General features: G+C 43.1%; 1 protein-coding gene across 1 annotated transcript in view; it reads left to right on the top strand.

Moving 5' to 3' along the window:
* The window catches only part of SLCO4A1 (solute carrier organic anion transporter family member 4A1), a 641539-nt gene that overhangs the window by 193007 nt on the left and 428636 nt on the right, over positions 1–19896 (top strand). The window contains exon 4 of the mRNA XM_085619749.1: positions 197–318. Within this exon, the coding sequence (XP_085475875.1) occupies positions 197–318 (122 nt within the window). The remainder of the gene's footprint in view (positions 1–196; positions 319–19896) is intronic.

Raw genomic sequence — 19896 nt, 5'->3', positions numbered from 1 at the left:
ACAATATCATAAAAGTACTCAGAAAAAATACAACTGAAAAAAGATTTGTTTGGCAGACCAAGTATCGTCCTGAAGAAAAACATAATAATAAACATTTAAATTTCAGTCCACCACTAAAACATCTGTTTGGATTAATGACACTGTTGTAACCTTTCCACACTTTTATGTAAAGGGTGTATTCTTTCATTTCTTTCAGCACTGACCTTACCCCTGAGAATCCCCTCTGGGTTGGGGCCTGGTGGGTGGGCTTCCTCGGAGCCGGTGCAGCTGCTTTTCTGATCTCTGTTCCACTCCTGGGATACCCTCAACAACTTCCAGGTATGGACTCATACATTCAACTTTCAATTTTTGAAGGTCTACTAGACAAAAGATGTGTATTTTGTGGTTGGACTCCAGCATTTTCAGTCCAGTTGTGAGCAGCAATTGAGGAATCTGCTTAAATGAACTACTTGATGGCACCTATGCTGATAAAAAACACAGGATGAGCCATTTAAGGCAAATCTAATACCTACTATAAATTAAAGGAAAGCATCTTTAGAGGTCACCATTTTTGGATTTGTTATCCTCTGGATGATGTCATAATGCAGCTCTTCCATAAAGAAACAAGCACAAAATTGGGTGACAAGAAAGAGGCACATTTTGCTTAACTGTGCAAGTACAAAAACAACATCAAACAACACATTTCTGCTTCTGTAAATTTATTTTTGAAGGGCAAGGTTTTCTAATTGACTTTAATTGGCACCAATCCAGGGCCTAATTTACAATAACATTCACACTACACATTATTGGCTTGTACAGTGCTGGTGAAAAGTGATTAAGAATGTATGTATGTTTGTATGTGGTAGAGTGAGACCAGAATATGATTGTCAGAATATCAGCCTCCATAAATATTGTGTCGGAAATATTGTTTACAAAAGTATCTTTCTGTTGGAGTTAATAACACAAAATCTACACCCAGTGGGATAATATTTTGATAAACGTTATTTAGGACAAATCATGTATCTCAGACAATATTTCTGTATACTATATTCTGACATATGACTGTATGTTTTTTGCATAGCTCAAAGGCAGGAAAGTGCTTTAAAGAGTGAAAGACAAAGATACACAAAGAGAGTATAAGTCTAGGCAATGGGCGAACGGAAGGGTTTCCCTGTTGGGCACAAATGCCTCTGCAATTACATGTAAATGAAGAAGGCTTGGAAGTGCGGCGATGTTTATTTGCTGCATTTCCAGGCTGATTTAATTTACTTGAAACTCTTGAAGTGAGAACTGTGATAGGAGTGCCTTGGGGGCGGGGGTTAGTGAATGTGCTGGCAGGGTCAAAGAGGTTGATTAAAAAAAAATGTTTTGTATTTTCATAGTCATGTAAGTGCATATGAAATAATGCACTAACAGCTTAATTGAAAAATTAATACAGGTCAAACTAACGGGTGATAAATGTGCTCTTTTAAATTATGAAACCTCAGTTAGTAGCTACCATCACTGCAAATGTCTGTATGTGTTAAAGCTCAGTGATAACTAATTGAACCCTAGTCGGTGTGGGGTAATAGTGACCTTTGTATTATAGTCAGGGCCTCTGGAATTATGCAATTGTGCGGTTGAGGCGTTTCTCGCATAAGTATAGATTTCCTGCATTTGCCACATTCTCTTCCAGGGGATGTTCACCAATAGTCTTAAGCTGGAACCCTGGAGCATATACAATAATATATACCATATAAAAAACATAGGTTTCAGGCCTGATATAGTTAGGAATTAGCATTTAAAAAACCTTTGAAATTCACTGAAAAAACCATAGGTTTCAGGCCTGGTATAGTTAGGAATTAGCATTTAAAAAACCTTAGAAATTCACTGAAAAAACAAAGGGTTTTAAGGGTGTTATAGTTAGCTAGACATTTCACTCGAACAAAACCATTGAAATTCCTCCGATATAGTTAGTTGTACTAATACATCTCGCGCGCCCGCAATCCACTGCTGATGATGTCACATATTACATCATTCATGACATGGTCAGTGACATCACTGATGACATCTCAATTGACATCTCTGATGACATCACTGATGACATCATCCAGTGAATGTGGTTTGGTTCGTTATTTAAATATGTATGATATATATAGCAATTTGCATTGAAGAATGAGAGGATATATAAATATAAATATCTGGATGGAGGATTTAGTAGCAGTGTGATTGACTGTTTACTTGACTAATTTATAGTGTCTCACTAAATATATTGGATAGTGACAAAACTGTGTGAATATCTGTATCACTTTGTCAGTTGTTGTGTAAACTGCTGCACCAGTTGGTTACTAGCTACGGGAAAGTCTATATTATTTATAGTTAACTGAGTATTTGTATGGAAGAGTGAATGTGTGTGTGGTTCGGTGGGGGGTGTGTGACTGCCCAAAGATGTGTGAATAGTTGATTCAGTAGGTATCTGAAGTTAAAACTGCATGTTATAACAGTTGTTTGGGTGAGTGAATATCTTTATGGGTGTGGCGATGAGCCAATATATGTCTCAATGGTACATGTCCAACAAACTAGAAAAATAAAAGCCAGTGTATGTGTCAGTTGTTGTATATAAATAAGTATACATAAGACTCAGTGATTGTATGAGTGACTGTATGGATAACTGTATAGTTGTAATAGTGTTTTTATAACACACTAAGTATGAGTTAATATTTATATGAATAGATGAAGGGGTGTTTTTATAAGTGTATAGCTAAGTAAAAGTAAGTATGATCCATTGTTTGCATAAGTGAGTAGGATGACTTCATAAGTGATTAGGATGTGTGCTGGTGTGTAATGTCGATATAGGTGTATAAGTATATTAGATACTGTTCTATTGATCATTGACAGCATGTATGAGTGTAGGTAAGTGATTAGATGTGTGTATAGATCTAGGAATCACTGAGTGGGAGTTTAGAAACTTGTATTGGTGTGTCAATGGTTTTAAATCTGGCACTCTCTATTTTACAGTGAGTGATGAAAGGTTATACTAGTGTATGATGAGGTGTATCTGATTGTTACGTGGATGATGTCATCAGTGATGTCATCAGTGATGTCATTTGAGATGTCATCAGTGATGTCACTGACTATGTCATGAATGATGTAATATGTGACATCATCAGCAGTGGATTGCGGTTGCGCAAGATGTAGTTAGCACAACTAACTATATAGGAGGAATTTCAATGGTTTTGTTCGAGTGAAATGTCCAGCTAACTATAACACCCCTAAAACCAATTGTTTTTTCAGTGAATTTCTAAGGTTTTTTAAATGCTAATTCCTAACTATATCAGGCCTGAAACCTATGGTTTTTTCAGTGAATTTCAAAGGTTTTTTAAATGCTAATTCCTAACTATATCAGTCCTGAAACCTATGGTTTTTTCAGTGAATTTCAAAGGTTTTCTAAATGCTAATTCCTAACTATATCAGGCCTGAAACCTATGGTTTTTTCAGTGAATTTCAAAGGTTTTGTAAATGACAATTTTTAATGGATTAATTGTTATACTGATTTTTTTATACTGATTTACTACATTGTTTAAACTGTTTATTTTTAGATATTTTATTTTTTTATTTACATTATACATTACAATACAAAATATACTTTCTCAGAATGAATTACTTTAGTTTAAATACTTTGGAAATAGGCAATAGACTTTAAGTACAGTAGTTACAGTTGTTGCAATGGGCAACACAATTTGAAACACAATGCAACATTAAGCTCAATGGGAATTTCTAGTTAAATGCAATTAGTTAATTTATGGATTACTTTTCTAACCACAGGACTGGATGCTAGATTCAGTCTTTGGACATCTCCTATAAACAGTTGAGTAAAAGCGTTTTGGTTACAGGAGTGATTTTTAAGGATTATTATTGTATTTTAAAAGTTGACAGAACATTTTTCACATAGAATCACCAATGTTATCCTATGGCAGAAAATTCACTTAGCAGGTAAGTACTGTTATCGTTACTTTTTCTTACTCAGTGGTGGATACTGGATCCAGCACAGGTGAATCTCCTGTAAACAGTTGAAAGAATGTGTTTAAGTCATACAGACGAATATTTTTAGTTTGTGAAAATAGACACTTAGAAACTTTTCTACTTAAAACCACACAATGGATTCCTATGGAAAGAAATACAAGTTACTGGTAAGTACGCTTAGAATTACTTTTCAGGGTCAGTGCTGGTCTAAAAGATGCAGCACTGGGTTCTCTCCTGATAAATGGTGAGTAAATCGAAATTCGTAGTTCGGCTGAGTTTAGAGGAATATTTGTACGTTTCAAAAATGGACACTTAGAAACTTTTCTGCTGAAAACCACACAATGGATTCCTATGGAAGGAAATACAAGTTACTTTTAAGTACGCTTAGAATTATTTTTCAGGGTCAGAGCTGGGCTAAAAGATGCAGCCCTGGGTTCTCTCCTGATAACAGGTGAGTAAATCGGAATTCGTAGTTCGGCTGATTTTAGAGGAATATTTGTACGTTTCAAAAATGGACACTTAGAAACTTTTCTGCTGAAAACCACACAATGGATTCCTAAGGAAAGAAATACAAGTTACTGGTAAGTACGCTTAGAATGACTTTTCAGGGTCAGTGCAGGTCTAAAAGATGCAGCCCTGGGTTCTCTCCTGATAACAGGTGAGTAAATCGGAATTCGTAGTTTGGCTGATTTTAGAGGAATATAGGTACGTTTCAAAAATGGACACTTAGAAACTTTTCTGCTGAAAACCACACAATGGATTCCTATGGAAAGAAATACATGTTACTGGTAAGTACGCTTAGAATTACTTTTTAGGGTCAGTGCTGGTCTAAAAGATGCAGCACTGGGTTCTCTCCTGATAACAGGTGAGTAAATCGGAATTCGTAGTTCGGCTGATTTTAGAGGAATATTTGTACGTTTTAAAAATGGACACAGAGAAACTTTTCTGCTGAAAACCACACAATGGATTCTTATGGAAGGAAATACAAGTTACTGGTAAGTACGCTTAGAATTATTTTTCAGGGTCAGTGCTGGGCTAAAAGATGCAGCCCTGGGTTCTCTCCTGATAACAGGTGAGTAAATCGGAATTCGTAGTTCGGCTGATTTTAGAGGAATATTTGTACAATGGTAAAGGAAGGGGGCGGGGCCTGAGGTGACGTGTGCAAACATGCCCTGTGGCGCGTTTTAAGTTGGGGAATTAATTCCTCCTCAATCCTGCGGTCCCATGGGGGCCAACTAGACCACCAGGTACCTCCAGTATGCGTCATGGAGCTGCGTTGCAGAGAGGTGTTCAAAGGCTACGCCCCTTTTTACAGCACTCTGCAACGCAGCTCCGTGGCGCTTCCTTGAGGTACCTGGTGGGCTAGTTGGCCCCTAGGGGACCTCTGGGTTGAAGAGGAATTAATTCCCCAACTTAAAACGTGCCACAGGGCGTGTTTGCACACATATCACCTCAGGCCCCGCACCCTACCTTCACCACTGTGCAAACGCGCCCCGTGGCATGTTTTAAGTTGGGGGATTAAGGGCCCTTGAATCCTGAGGTCCCCTGGCGGCCAACTTGCCCACCAGGTACCTCCAGTATGCGCCAGGGAGCTGTGTTGCAGAGAGGTGTTCAGAGGCCACGCCCCTTTTTACACCACTCTGCAATGCAGCTCCGTGGCGCTTACTGGAGGTACCTGGTGGGCTAGTTGGCCCCAAGGGGACCTCTCGATTGAAGAGGAATTAATTCCCCAACTTAAAACGCGCCACAGGGCGTGTTTGCACAGTATCACCTCAGGCCTCGCCCCCTATCTTCACCACTGTGCAAACGCACCCCGTGGCGCGTTTTAAATTGGGGGATTAAGTCCCCTTGAATCCTGAGGTCCCCTAGCGGCCAACTAGACCACCAGGTACCTCCAGTAAGCGCCACGGAGCTGCATTGCAGAGAGGTGTAAAAAGGGGAGTGGCATCATTACACCTCTCTGCAACGCAGCCCCCTGGCGCATACTGGAGGTTCCTGGTGGGCTAGTTGGCCCCCAGGGTCCCCCAGTATTCAAGGGGAATTAGTTGCAAACGCGCCAGGGGGCGCGTTTGCAGAGTGGTGTAAGGAGGGGACGTGGCCTCCGGCCCGATCCCGTTTTTTTTGTTCCTTCTTGTTTTTTAGAAGGGGGGCTGTGTAGCCCCCCTTTTTTTCTATTTTATTGGCCCTGGGGACCCCATCCCCCAGGGCCTGACCCCAACTTTTATTTTTGGAAAAAAAAATCGGGAAGGGGGCCGCGTGGCCCCCCACCCGAGGCCATAATTTGCCCCGGGGACCCTATCCCCCGGGGCATGGGCCTTTTTTTAAAAATTTGTTATGGAGGGGGGCTGCATAGCCCCCCTCATCTGGCCACTTTAAGGCCCCGGGGACCCCATCCCCCGGGGCTGGCCATTGTTTTTTTTTAATTATTTTTTTTTAAATTTAATTTGGGAGGGGGGCCGCGTTGCCCCCCTCCCAGGCCACTTCTGGCCCCGGGGACCCCATCCCCCGGGGCCTGGCCTCTCGTTGGAGACGTGGGGGGGGTCCCCAATCCCCCATGGTCCTAGCCGGCTCCCCGCCTCCTGCGGGAGCCGGCACTGCTTTTCCACATGGGGAGCAGCTAACATGCTGCTCCCCATGTGGAAAAGCAATCTGCTTTGCTTCATTGAAGCGAGAGCAGGTTTCCCTGCTCTCGCTTCAATGAAGCAAATCAGTTTGCAGTGGCAGGGTGGGAGCCGCGAGAACAGCAAACAGCAGTGTCCCGGGGGTGGGCACCCCGGGACACTGCAGGAGCCGGCCCTGGGGGGTGGCGGTCCCCAGGGCCAATAAGAGGCTCCAGGAGGGGGGCCATGCCAACATGTCTAAGTTGCCCCGGGGGGTGGCGGTCCCCGGGGCTTGGGGGGACTCAGAGCCCCCCCACATCAAATAGTTTTAAGCCCCGGGGGTGGCGGTACCCGGGGCTGGGGGGGCTGCGAGCCCCCCACCTATGATAACAAAGCCCCGGAGGGTGGCCGTGAGCCCCCCGCATATACAATCTCGGAGCCCCGGGGGGTGGCGGTCACCGGGGCAGTGTGGGGAGGATTGGGACCCCCCCACACGTTTTTTTTTTAATTAAGCCCCCGGGATTTGTCCCCCGGGGGCAAATTAGAATATTCAGCGCGGGAGACCGCGCTGAATTTTTATTTTGTTTTTCGGGTGCACGAATCTCCCCGATTTATTTTTAAAAAAAATTTTTTGGGGCCCTGGGGGTCCTTGTGGGACCCCCTGAGCAGGCCTAGGGTGTCAGGGTGTTTCTACCCTGCCCCCTTATCGCGTTTTTTGTGTTTGTTTTTTAGGCTTCTTGTGCCTCAGTTCTACCGAGGCACAAGATGGCTGCCAACACTTCCTGATCTGGAGTGTTGGCAGCTAATCAGAATACAGCTCGTGCACGGCAGGGTGCGTGCTGGGTGCAGGGAGGGTGCGCGGATCCTCCGAGGCCATAGATATCACTAACATTTTTACCCTAATTTTCGCAGGAACTACTGAACGGATTTACACCATTTAAGAAATAGGCACGAGTCTGAACTGAGGACTACCTCTTTGCCAAATTTGGTGTAATTCCGTTCAGCAGTTCGGGCTGTAGCTGCGTCAACAGGTCCTATGGGAAAATGCATGGGGAAAATGCGTTTTGGGACCCCCCTTTTTTCTCGGCCCCCGCTTGATGAATCACCGTGAAATTTTCAGGCTAGGAGCGGACCGGAGCTACCCAAAAGTTTGAAAAATTTTGCGAAGATTCATCAATCGGCGCCAACGTTATTCCAAATAGAATGTTGCGGATTTCCTATGGAAAATAGGTCCTAACTATATCTACCTACTGGCGACCGCCAGTAAGTAATATATATATATATATATATATATATATATATATATATATATATATATATATATATATACATATATATATATAGCCACATCTAATACATGTGAATTGACTAGTGAGGATATGCAACCTATCACATTAATCACTACATACTGCAAACAAAATAAGACCGTTCGCAAAATAATTTACAAACACTGGCCAATCGTTTTGACTGACATCACTCTGAAATTTTTACTGCCCACTTTACCCAACATTACTTTCAGGAGAGCTCCCTCTATGAGGGATGCTCTGATTAAATCCAGTCCTGAATCTGTGGCCAAAACTACCTGGCTGTCACGTTCTGGCCTCTTCAAATGTTCATCTTGTTGTGCCTGCAAATTTGGAACCAATGTTTCTGAATATCATACAGCTTTCAGCAACATTCCGGTCCAAATAAAAAATCATTTTACGTGCCGCACGGATTTTGCAGTTTATGTACTTGAGTGTACATGTCACCTCAAGTACAATGGCAGTACTAAGTTGCCGGTTTTCAATCGCATTTTGCAACATCTTCGTGCGATTGTCAACTCGGATTCTACGTACCCTGTTGCCTAACATTTCAAAGCCATTCATTCCAACCAAATCTGTGACCTCAAATATTATGTTATTGGGGCAGTACCCCCTTCAATTCGTGGGGGCAACAGAGAAAAACAACTACGTCAGTTAGAGTCCTCCTTCATTCTATTACTTGATACCAGAATGCCTAATGGAATGAACACGAGTGAAGATCTTCACAATCTTTTGTAAATATTCCTTTTGTAGTTCTGTCAAGTTTGCAGTATGTTAATAACACACTAATATCCATGTCCATCTTTTTCACTGGCAGCCCTACATCACAAAATCAACAATGCATTTAACTCTGTTCAATTTTGAACAGTCATTTTACTTTTGACTTCAGCCTCACCCTTTTCCCTCCCCTATTTTTTGCCCCTCTTTTTCTTAAATTTTTTTTTTCTCTTTTTTATCAATGATATTACAATGTTTTACATTGAATTCTATCAACTTGTTATTTTGGGAGCATCATCAAGTTCATCCATTAGAAGAAACCAATTAATTCAAGATCTATCTTTCAAATCCAGTAAACTCTCGTGATTAAATGACAGTGTTAGAATCATTGATCTCAAGCTGTTATTGGATACATATTATCTCTAGCATTATGGGGCACTTGCCATGATTCTTTGCCGTCTTCACCTAATTTCGATTTTCATCTATTATAGATTTGATTTGATTTGGTCCAATATCTCAAAGTTATGAATTTGGGTTGAACACAAATGGTATATTTGCATTATTTTCTTTGCACTATCCTCTATGATGTTATACTCCCTCATCTTAGTATGTTGTTTATGTTTATTTTGAGTAACTTTCTGATTGGGTGAATCTGTCTTTTTAATGGGAGGTCCGGCATCAGCGTGTCATGTGATCAAGATCGCGGAGGCGATCGAAACGCGTCTCAGGCGGACACTCGTCTGATGAAATAAAAGGATTGGAAACTTTGAAACCGCATGTGGAGTATTTCTTGGAAGATAACATTGTTTGTGGTCCGTACCTGTCTTAAACCCCTCAGTGATATTGAAGGGTCAGGACTTTGTGCTTTATATATATATATATATTACCTACTGGCGGTCGCCAGTAGGTAGTTATAGTTAGGACCCAGTTTCCATAGGAAAACCGCAACATTCTATTTTGAATAACTTTGGCGCCGGTCGACGAATCCTCGCGAAATTTTCAAAATAGGTGGGGCGCTGCGCTCCGCTCCTACCCTGAAAGTCTCGGGGGGATTCGTCAAGCGGGGGCTGAGATAAAAGGGGGGTCCCAAAACGCGTTTTTCCCATGCATTTTTCCATAGGACCTTTAGACACAGCTACAGCCCGAACGGCTGAACAGAGTTCCTTGAAATTTGGCAGAGAGGTAGTCTACAGGTCAAGGAAGTGCCTTTTGTAGGTTTGGTGTAAATCTGTTCAGTAGATTCTGAGAAAATAGCCTTTAAATCAATATATATATCTGAGCCAGCTTACGGTGCGCTTACGGTGCGCTTACCGTACGCGTACGGTGACGTGCGCGTGTGCGATTCTGATTGGCTGTTCGATCTAAGTAACCATTCGAATCGGTCGAAACCAGGAAGCGGCGGCCGCCATTTTCTCTCTCGCACTCTGAGGGGGGCAGCATAAACAAAGTCAAAAAACATCTAAAGGGGTAGTATAATTAATTCTTAACCACCCAGCATCGATATAGGTGTCCCTCAACAACCCCCAAGGCCAAAAAAACAATTTTAATTTTTTTCGAAAAATCGCCGATTACGCTTACCGTACGCGTACGGTTAAAATTATTAAAAAAAAAAAAATTATCCACACTTTCCCCACCCCGTGTGCAAATAGTGCCCGAAGGGCACCATTTGTGCATGGCACATATGTCAAACAAGGAAACTAAAAATGAATACCTTTCACAATGAAGCACTTAATATGTCCCCCATGTGCGCACGGTGCGCGAAGCGCATCGTGCGTACATGGCCCATCCCGCGTAACATGGGCACGCGGTGCGTGCAGCGCACCGCGTGACCACCGTGCGTGCACGGCACTAACTGCGTAAAGTGGGCATGCACCGCGTGCTCACTGTGCGCCCACGGAACGAACTGCGTTAACTGCGTTAATCGAAAAATCGCCGATTACGCTTACCGTACGCGTACGGTTAAAATTATTTAAAAAAAAAAATTATCCACACTTTCCCCACCCCGTGTGCAAATGGTGCCCGAAGGGCACCATTTGTGCATGTCATATATAAATCAAGGAAACTGAAAATGAATACCTTTCACAACGAAGCACATAATATGTCCCCCATGTGCGCACGGTGCGCGAAGCGCATCGTGCGTACATGGCCCATCCCGCATAACGTAACTGCGTAAAGTGGGCGCGCGCGCCACGAATGGCGTAAAGTAACTTAGCATTTAAAAAACCGTACAAATTCACTGAAAAAACCATAGGTTTCACACACGTTATAGTTAGGAATTAGCATTTAAAAAACCTTGCAAATTCACTGAAAAAACCATAGGTTTCACACAAGTTATAGTTAGCTGTACATTTCACTCGTAAAAAACCAATGAAATTCCCCCGTTATAGTTAGTGCAGGCAACTATAACTCACGCAACCGCAATCCTCTGCTGATGACATATGTGTCTTTATGAAAAAAAAATATTTGTAATATATGTATAGCTAAAATTTAATGGAAGAAGACATGGGCAAATAAGTGTCTAAATACAGTATTAGCATCAGCAGAGGATTGCGGTTGCGTGAGTTATAGTTGCCTGCACTAACTATAACGGGGGAATTTCATTGGTTTTTTACGAGTGAAATGTACAGCTAACTATAACTTGTGTGAAACCTATGGTTTTTTCAGTGAATATATATATATATATATATATATATATATATATATATATATATATATATATTATCTACTGGCGGTTGCCAGTAGATAGTTATAGTTAGGATCGTGTTTCCATAGGAAATCCGCAACATTCTATTTGGAATAACTTTGGCGCCAATTGACGAATCCGTCGCGAAATTGTCAAAATAGGTGGGGCGCTCCGCTCCTTCCCTGAAAGTCTCGGGGGGATTCGTCAAGCGGGGGCTGAGAAAAAGGGGGGTCCCAAAACGCGTTTTCCCCATGCATTTTTCCATAGGACCTTTAGTCCAAGCTACAGCCCGAACGGCTGAACAGAATTACTTGAAATTTGGCAAAGAGGTAGTCCTCAGGTCAGGGATGTGCCTTTTGCAGGTCTGGTGTAAATCTGTTCAGTATTTCCTGAGAAAATAGCATTTAAAAGCATATATATATCTATAAGCGTGCACCGTGCGCGTACGGTAAAACTTACCGTACGCGCATGCTGCCGTGCGCGAGCGCGATTCTGATTGGTTGTTAGATCTTAGTAAACATTCGAATCGGTCGAAACCAGGAAGTGTCGGCCGCCATTTTGTCTCTCGCAGTCTGAGGGGGTGAAACACAAAGGTGGATAACGTGAAAAGGGGGCAGGGTGGACAATTCCTGACCCCCTAGCCTTTGTCAGGGGGTCCCAGAAGGACCCCCAAGGGCCAAAATTTCTTTTAATTTTGTTTCGAAAAATCGCGGAGTGCACGTAGCGTGCGCGTACGGTAGAAACGGAAAAATTCCGCAAACTGCATAACATGGGCGTGCGGTGCGCGAAGCGCACTGCGCGACCACAGCGCGCGCACGGTGCGCGAAGCGCACCATGCGCGTACGGTACGCGCACGGTGAAAATCCTTAAAAATAAATAAATAAATACATAACTTAGCATTTAAAAAACCGTACAAATTCACTGAAAAAACCATAGGTTACACACACGTTATAGTAAGGAATTAGCATTTAAAAAACCTTGCAAATTCACTTAAAAAACCATAGGTTTCACACATGTTATAGTTAGCTGGACATTTCACTCGTGAAAAACCAGTCAAATTCCCCCGTTATAGTTAGTGCAGGCAACTATAACTCACGCGACCGCAATCCTCTGCTGATGACGTCAGATATTACATCACTGATGACAAATGTCTTTCTTTCCCTAATATATGTATAGCTAAAAATTAATGAAAGAAGACTTGGGTAAATAAGTGTCTAAATACAGTGATGTAATATCTGACGTCATCAGCAGAGGATTGCGGTCGCGTGAGTTATAATTGCCTGCACTAACTATAACAGGGGAATTTCAATGGTTTTTCACGAGTGAAATGTCCAGCTAACTATAACATGTGTGAAACCTATGGTTTTTTAAGTGAATATATATATATATATAAACACATTTGTAGTATCTTCAAACATATATATATATATATATATATATACACACCCAATGCTAATCTTCATAAAAATTAGCGAGACACTTGCTCCGGGTAAAACAAAGGATTTAATGAGCAAAATCAGCGCTGTCCTTACAGTCCGTGAAACGCTTGGGCAGACGCGTTTCTAGCCGGAAATGGCCGTCATCAGTGCCGGTCTCACAGGCTGGTTCGTAGTCCTGGAACTCAAAGACCACTCCCTTTAAAATGGTTTCTCGACTCCTCCTCCCATAGACAGGTGTGTTGAATGCGCTAAAGGCTCCAGGCATAATGCATGATGGTACATGCAGTCTTTTGAGGTTCCTCATTACAGTGAAGTGGAACTCTAAACATCAATGATGCTCCCAAATATTTGGCGTTGGACTGCATACCAACACAGAATTCCTGGATATGATAGTCCCGCTCACACCTTTGTTTAAACCCTTATCAGGCAGCTCACTGCTGCCTCCTCTCTCCCCTTGCGAAAATAATCACCCAATGGTAATGTCTCTACTCGGGGGGGCACCGCGATGTACTCAACATACTCCAACCAACGTTTGCCAATATTCGCGGGGCTCCAGAACGAGAGGGCGTGTCCCAATGCCGGTATTAGCAAAAACCGGCTATATATACACACCCAATGCTAATCTTCATAAAAATTAGCGAGACACTTGCTCCGGGTAAAACAAAGGATTTAATGAGCAAATTCAGCGCTGTCCTTACAGTCCGTGAAACGCTTGGGCAGACGCGTTTCTAGCCGGAAATGGCCGTCATCAGTGCCGGTCTCACAGGCTGGTTCGTAGTCCTGGAACTCAAAGACCACTCCCTTTAAAATGGTTTCTCGACTCCTCCTCCCATAGACAGGTGTGTTGAATGCGCTAAAGGCTCCAGGCATAATGCATGATGGTACATGCAGTCTTTCGAGGTTCCTCATTACAGTGAAGTGGAACTCTAAACATCAATGATGCTCCCAAATATTTGGCGTTGGACTGCATACCAACACAGAATTCCTGGATATGATAGTCCCGCTCACACCTTTGTTTAAACCCTTATCAGGCAGCTCACTGCTGCCTCCTCTCCCCCCTTGCGAAAATAATCACCCAATGGTAATGTCTCTGCTCGGGGGGGCACCGCGATGTACTCAACATACTCCAACCAACGTTTGCCAATATTCGCGGGGCTCCAGAACGAGAGGGCGTGTCCCAATGCCGGTATTAGCAAAAACCGGCTATATATACACACCCAATGCTAATCTTCATAAAAATTAGCGAGACACTTGCTCCGGGTAAAACAAAGGATTTAATGAGCAAATTCAGCGCTGTCCTTACAGTCCGTGAAACGCTTGGGCAGACGCGTTTCTAGCCGGAAATGGCCGTCATCAGTGCCGGTCTCACAGGCTGGTGTGTAGTCCTGGAACTCAAAGACCACTCCCTTTAAAATGGTTTCTCGACTCCTCCTCCCATAGACAGGTGTGTTGAATGCGCTAAAGGCTCCAGGCATAATGCATGATGGTACATGCAGTCTTTCGAGGTTCCTCATTACAGTGAAGTGGAACTCTAAACATCAATGATGCTCCCAAATATTTGGCGTTGGACTGCATACCAACACAGAATTCCTGGATATGATAGTCCCGCTCACACCTTTGTTTAAACCCTTATCAGGCAGCTCACTGCTGCCTCCTCTCCCCCCTTGCGAAAATAATCACCCAATGGTAATGTCTCTGCTCGGGGGGGCACCGCGATGTACTCAACATACTCCAACCAACGTTTGCCAATATTCGCGGGGCTCCAGAACGAGAGGGCGTGTCCCAATGCCGGTATTAGCAAAAACCGGCTATATATACACACCCAATGCTAATCTTCATAAAAATTAGCGAGACACTTGCTCCGGGTAAAACAAAGGATTTAATGAGCAAATTCAGCGCTGTCCTTACAGTCCGTGAAACGCTTGGGCAGACGCGTTTCTAGCCGGAAATGGCCGTCATCAGTGCCGGTCTCACAGGCTGGTTCGTAGTCCTGGAACTCAAAGACCACTCCCTTTAAAATGGTTTCTCGACTCCTCCTCCCATAGACAGGTGTGTTGAATGCGCTAAAGGCTCCAGGCATAATGCATGATGGTACATGCAGTCTTTCGAGGTTCCTCATTACAGTGAAGTGGAACTCTAAACATCAATGATGCTCCCAAATATTTGGCGTTGGACTGCATACCAACACAGAATTCCTGGATATGATAGTCCCGCTCACACCTTTGTTTAAACCCTTATCAGGCAGCTCACTGCTGCCTCCTCTCTCCCCTTGCGAAAATAATCACCCAATGGTAATGTCTCTGCTCGGGGGAACACCGCGATGTACTCAACATACTCCAACCAACGTTTGCCAATATTCGCGGGGCTCCAGAACGAGAGGGCGTGTCCCAATGCCGGTATTAGCAAAAACCGGCTATATATACACACCCAATGCTAATCTTCAGAAAAATTAGCGAGACACTTGCTCCGGGTAAAACAAAGGATTTAATGAGCAAATTCAGCGCTGTCCTTACAGTCCGTGAAACGCTTGGGCAGACGCGTTTCTAGCCGGAAATGGCCGTCATCAGTGCCGGTCTCACAGGCTGGTGTGTAGTCCTGGAACTCAAAGACCACTCCCTTTAAAATGGTTTCTCGACTCCTCCTCCCATAGACAGGTGTGTTGAATGCGCTAAAGGCTCCAGGCATAATGCATGATGGTACATGCAGTCTTTCGAGGTTCCTCATTACAGTGAAGTGGAACTCTAAACATCAATGATGCTCCCAAATATTTGGCGTTGGACTGCATACCAACACAGAATTCCTGGATATGATAGTCCCGCTCACACCTTTGTTTAAACCCTTATCAGGCAGCTCACTGCTGCCTACTCTCTCCCCTTGCGAAAATAATCACCCAATGGTAATGTCTCTGCTCGGGGGGGCACCGCGATGTACTCAACATACTCCAACCAACGTTTGCCAATATTCGCGGGGCTCCAGAACGAGAGGGCGTGTCCCAATGCCGGTATTAGCAAAAACCGGCTATATATACACACCCAATGCTAATCTTCATAAAAATTAGCGAGACACTTGCTCCGGGTAAAACAAAGGATTTAATGAGCAAACTCAGCGCTGTCCTTACAGTCCGTGAAATGCTTGGGCAGACGCGTTTCTAGCCGGAAATGGCCGTCATCAGTGCCGGTCTCACAGGCTGGTTCGTAGTCCTGGAACTCAAAGACCACTCCCTTTAAAATGGTTTCTCGACTCCTCCTCCCATAGACAGGTGTGTTGAATGTGCTAAAGGCTCTAGGCATAATGCATGATGGTACATGCAGTCTTTCGAGGTTCCTCATTACAGTGAAGTGGAACTCTAAACATCAATGATGCTCCCAAATATTTGGCGTTGGACTGCATACCAACACAGAATTCCTGGATATGATAGTCCCGCTCACACCTTTGTTTAAACTCTTATCTGGCAGCTCACTGCTGCCTCCTCTCTCCCCTTGCGAAAATAATCACCCAATGGTAATGTCTCTGCTCGGGGGGGCACCGCGATGTACTCAACATACTCCAACCAACGTTTGCCAATATTCGCGGGGCTCCAGAACGAGAGGGCGTGTCCCAATGCTGGTATTAGCAAAAACCGGCTATATATACACACCCAATGCTATATATACACACACATCTAAACATGCAGCCTAAGACCATACAACAGGCTACGATGCCAAAATTGCATTGGATTTGTCATTTAAATTAAACATATTTACAAAGCATTTTCGTCCATGAAACATGCACTCCTTACTGTTTTGACATAGACTTAAAGTAATGTCTGCGATCATTTGATCAAAAGTGCATTCCTTCTGGAGTCTGGTTGGTAGAACCTGGAGGCAAAGATGGGGCATTTTGCATTTGTTGTGAGCTTTGACGAAGTCCCGACTTTGAGTCTGCATGGACATTGAGAATACCCGAGAGATGAATTGCAGAAATGGTTAACATCCTTGCGAGAAGCCACTTCCATATGGTTTGAGCCTCCTGTGAGAGGGGTCTTGACCTGGTTCCTTCCTGTTTGTTCAGGTGATACATAGTATGTATGTTTGAAGACTCTACGTATGTGTTTTTCGACAACCTACATATATATATATATATATATATATATTGGTATATATTTGTATATGTTCCAGGGTCTCCTCGAATGGGCGGGACTATTCAGTGCTTATGACTTTGATGAGCATACTGTGGTAAATAAAAATACCGGACTGAATTTCATACGGAATCTTAAAATAAAGTAAATAGCTCAAAATAACAAGAGGCAGAATCCGTGGTATAAGAGGTTTTCTAAATGGGCTTTATTCCATTCAAAATGGCCGACTCGAGTCGCGGCCTTCAGGTTCCGTCACCACGAGGGTTCAGGAAGTGAAGTACAATACTTTATTGACAGACATGTATTTTTATAATAAGTGCATTACAATGAAACGAATGTAGAAGGCGTAACATTTGATGAGAAAAGTGACAAAATAGGTACGTAATTGAAACTAGGCGTAATAAGGAATAAAAGAAACATGATTGGTTAAGATTATCAGACATAGGTGGATCTATAAGATAATACTTGGCATAGATGCGCGCGCGGCAGCATGACGTGTAATTGACGTGCAACTAGGGGGTGAAGGGGACTTGACATTTAGCTCTACATGTGGAGACGAAAAGTCTGGGGGGTCAAGTCAACCTAATCCCAAATCATATCTACCATCCTATGTTTAGAGAACTATGTTATCCACAAGGAAGGACTCTCGGACAGAATCTATTCTATACTAACTGTGTGTGCGTGTACAAGCGTCTAAGTGTCTATATGAGATGCGAGGGGCAGAAAACTTTCCATGGCAACAGGGCTATGAATCACTTGCAGGAGGACGGAAAGGCTGAGTCCTTTGCTTGTGAGCTAAAGGAAATGTTTACCTAAATTACTGGACAGGAATGCATCGGCTGAAGAGCAAAATAGATAATTCGAAGGTGAAATACAGCTTCTTGGCAGACATGCGAAAACTGGCCGAGGCAGGCACCGTTAGCTGCACAGGGAGTAGGACAAAGTTCATGGATACAGATGCGAGCTCAAGCTGAAGCTGTCAAAGACAGAGAGCAGGGAAAGGCTTTGAGGACAGAATCGGGCCTACTTGCCTGAACTGTAAGAATGTAGTAACTTAGCCATATAAAGTCGGTGGCCTTTCATGTTTAGGAATCGAATATCCAGCCCTTTGATGGCGGATCTGACAGAGAACATGTCGACGGTAGACACACATATGTTTGCGTCTTAGAAACTGGAACTGGAGGGAACATACATGTACTTGTAACATGCATATAGAACCGTTGGGGTCCAAGATAGGGGACATAACTGATCAGGAAAATCCACAGTTCCACATTCCCTCCTTGTCCCCTTCTTGCCCTTCAAGAGATATCAATCTTCATCATTCCATCGATTTGCTCATGGAGCATCATTTCTTCTTCCTTCTTCTTCCGGCATTTTGAACGAGAACTTTGATATGGGATGCATGATGTGGCACACAGACCACAAATCGCTGGTCCACATTGCAGGCATAAACAACAACTGAAGAGCATAAGAAGGCCAATACCTAGGAAGGATAGAACTCTCCATCCCCAGGCTGATATCACATTCCAAAACCACCCGGACCACGTCCAAGTGCCTGGATTCTCGTGTATCTGGCTTACAATCTTATGAAGGCGTGTTATAGCTTTATATACAGATGGCGAATTTTCTGGTATGAATATGCAGCAGCTGGATCCGATGACCCTGCAAGCTCCGCCCCTATCGGCCAGGATGACGTCAAGGACAAGACGATTCTGGAGAACAACAATTCTCATCACTGATTGTTCCTCTGTCAGATTGCCTAGGGCGGCTATAGTCTCGTTTACTACAGCTTCAAGAGTCTTGGTTAGTCTACGTATCAGCTTACTATTTGATATTGTACCTATATAGGGAAAGATACCTTTATTGAAATCTACATACTTGTCCCATGCCGTCTCAGTATAATCGACAACTGGGAGATCTCTACGCTCTCTTTTATGTACTAAATGAACATTTCGATAATAATCAGGGGGAGCTAGGAAAACAGGTGGCAAAAGGAATGCTATGTAACAGGTACCATCCCAATCTAGAGGCAGACGCATATATGCCGTCTGGCCACATATGAAGTAAGAATGGCGAGAAGCTCTAAATGAAGATTTACCTTGATCACTATATTCTATTGTAGTAACACATTTACTATGGCCCATATGTATGGAACCAACTTTTCTCACACATAATTCACCCTTAACTGGGAATACTGACATAGTGGGCAGAATTAGTTCAACTTCGGATTTGACATTTAAAATCATAAGATTAGGCGTAAAATTACCTAATTTATACACTTCATTTTCTAAATCAGTTCCTGTTCTACTGGGGTGACCCTCCTTATTAGGGTGACAGATTTTGAATAAAACTAGATTCAGATTTCCCCATATCCAATGTTGTTGATAAACTGCTGTGTCTGGGTCTATGGAATTTAATAAACTAAACCATGCTCCACAGGAGCCATTGTGTGTGAACGGATGTGGAAAGAAAGGCAGAACTCCTTTGTTATTCTGATAGGGAGGGAGTCGGCCACACACCCAACAATTGGTGGCATTACTAGTCTGATGGGAATGATGTAACATACTAATGAATGTGTTATTACGCAGCGCAAGTCTATAGGACAACTCATGTGGGGGTAGGTCACTAAAAGAATGTTCACCAGTTATATTGAAAGTACGTTTAGAAACAGGATAATACATATGCAACAATATACTTGCAGTAACTATTAAAAAACTCAAGGAAAACAAAATTAATAAAGTCACAATACAGTGGTTACGCAGTAATTTACAATAAGCATGTCGTTTCATTATGATTCTGGACTCTACATCATTCAGACCTAAGGGATACATGTCGGGACAGATTCAACCGCTTCACCTTGGAGAGGACTTAAACAATCAAATCGTCCGACAGCTTGGATCTGGACCTGAGTTTCTGCTTATAGAGTTCGGTGCTACTGGCCTCAGCCAAAGGTAGCTTTGAGTCAATGGGGGAAGACACACGGGAAGTACTGTTTGTGTCAGGAGGAAGTCCATGAAATTTTTTTATATGGCTGGAATGCACCCATCCTTTTCTT

The sequence above is a fragment of the Triturus cristatus genome, chromosome 7 (assembly GCF_964204655.1).
Source record: "Triturus cristatus chromosome 7, aTriCri1.1, whole genome shotgun sequence".
Classification (NCBI taxonomy): Eukaryota; Metazoa; Chordata; class Amphibia; order Caudata; family Salamandridae; genus Triturus; species Triturus cristatus.
Note: the sequence above shows the minus strand (reverse complement) of the source record. Positions and strands in the feature narration are given on the sequence as shown.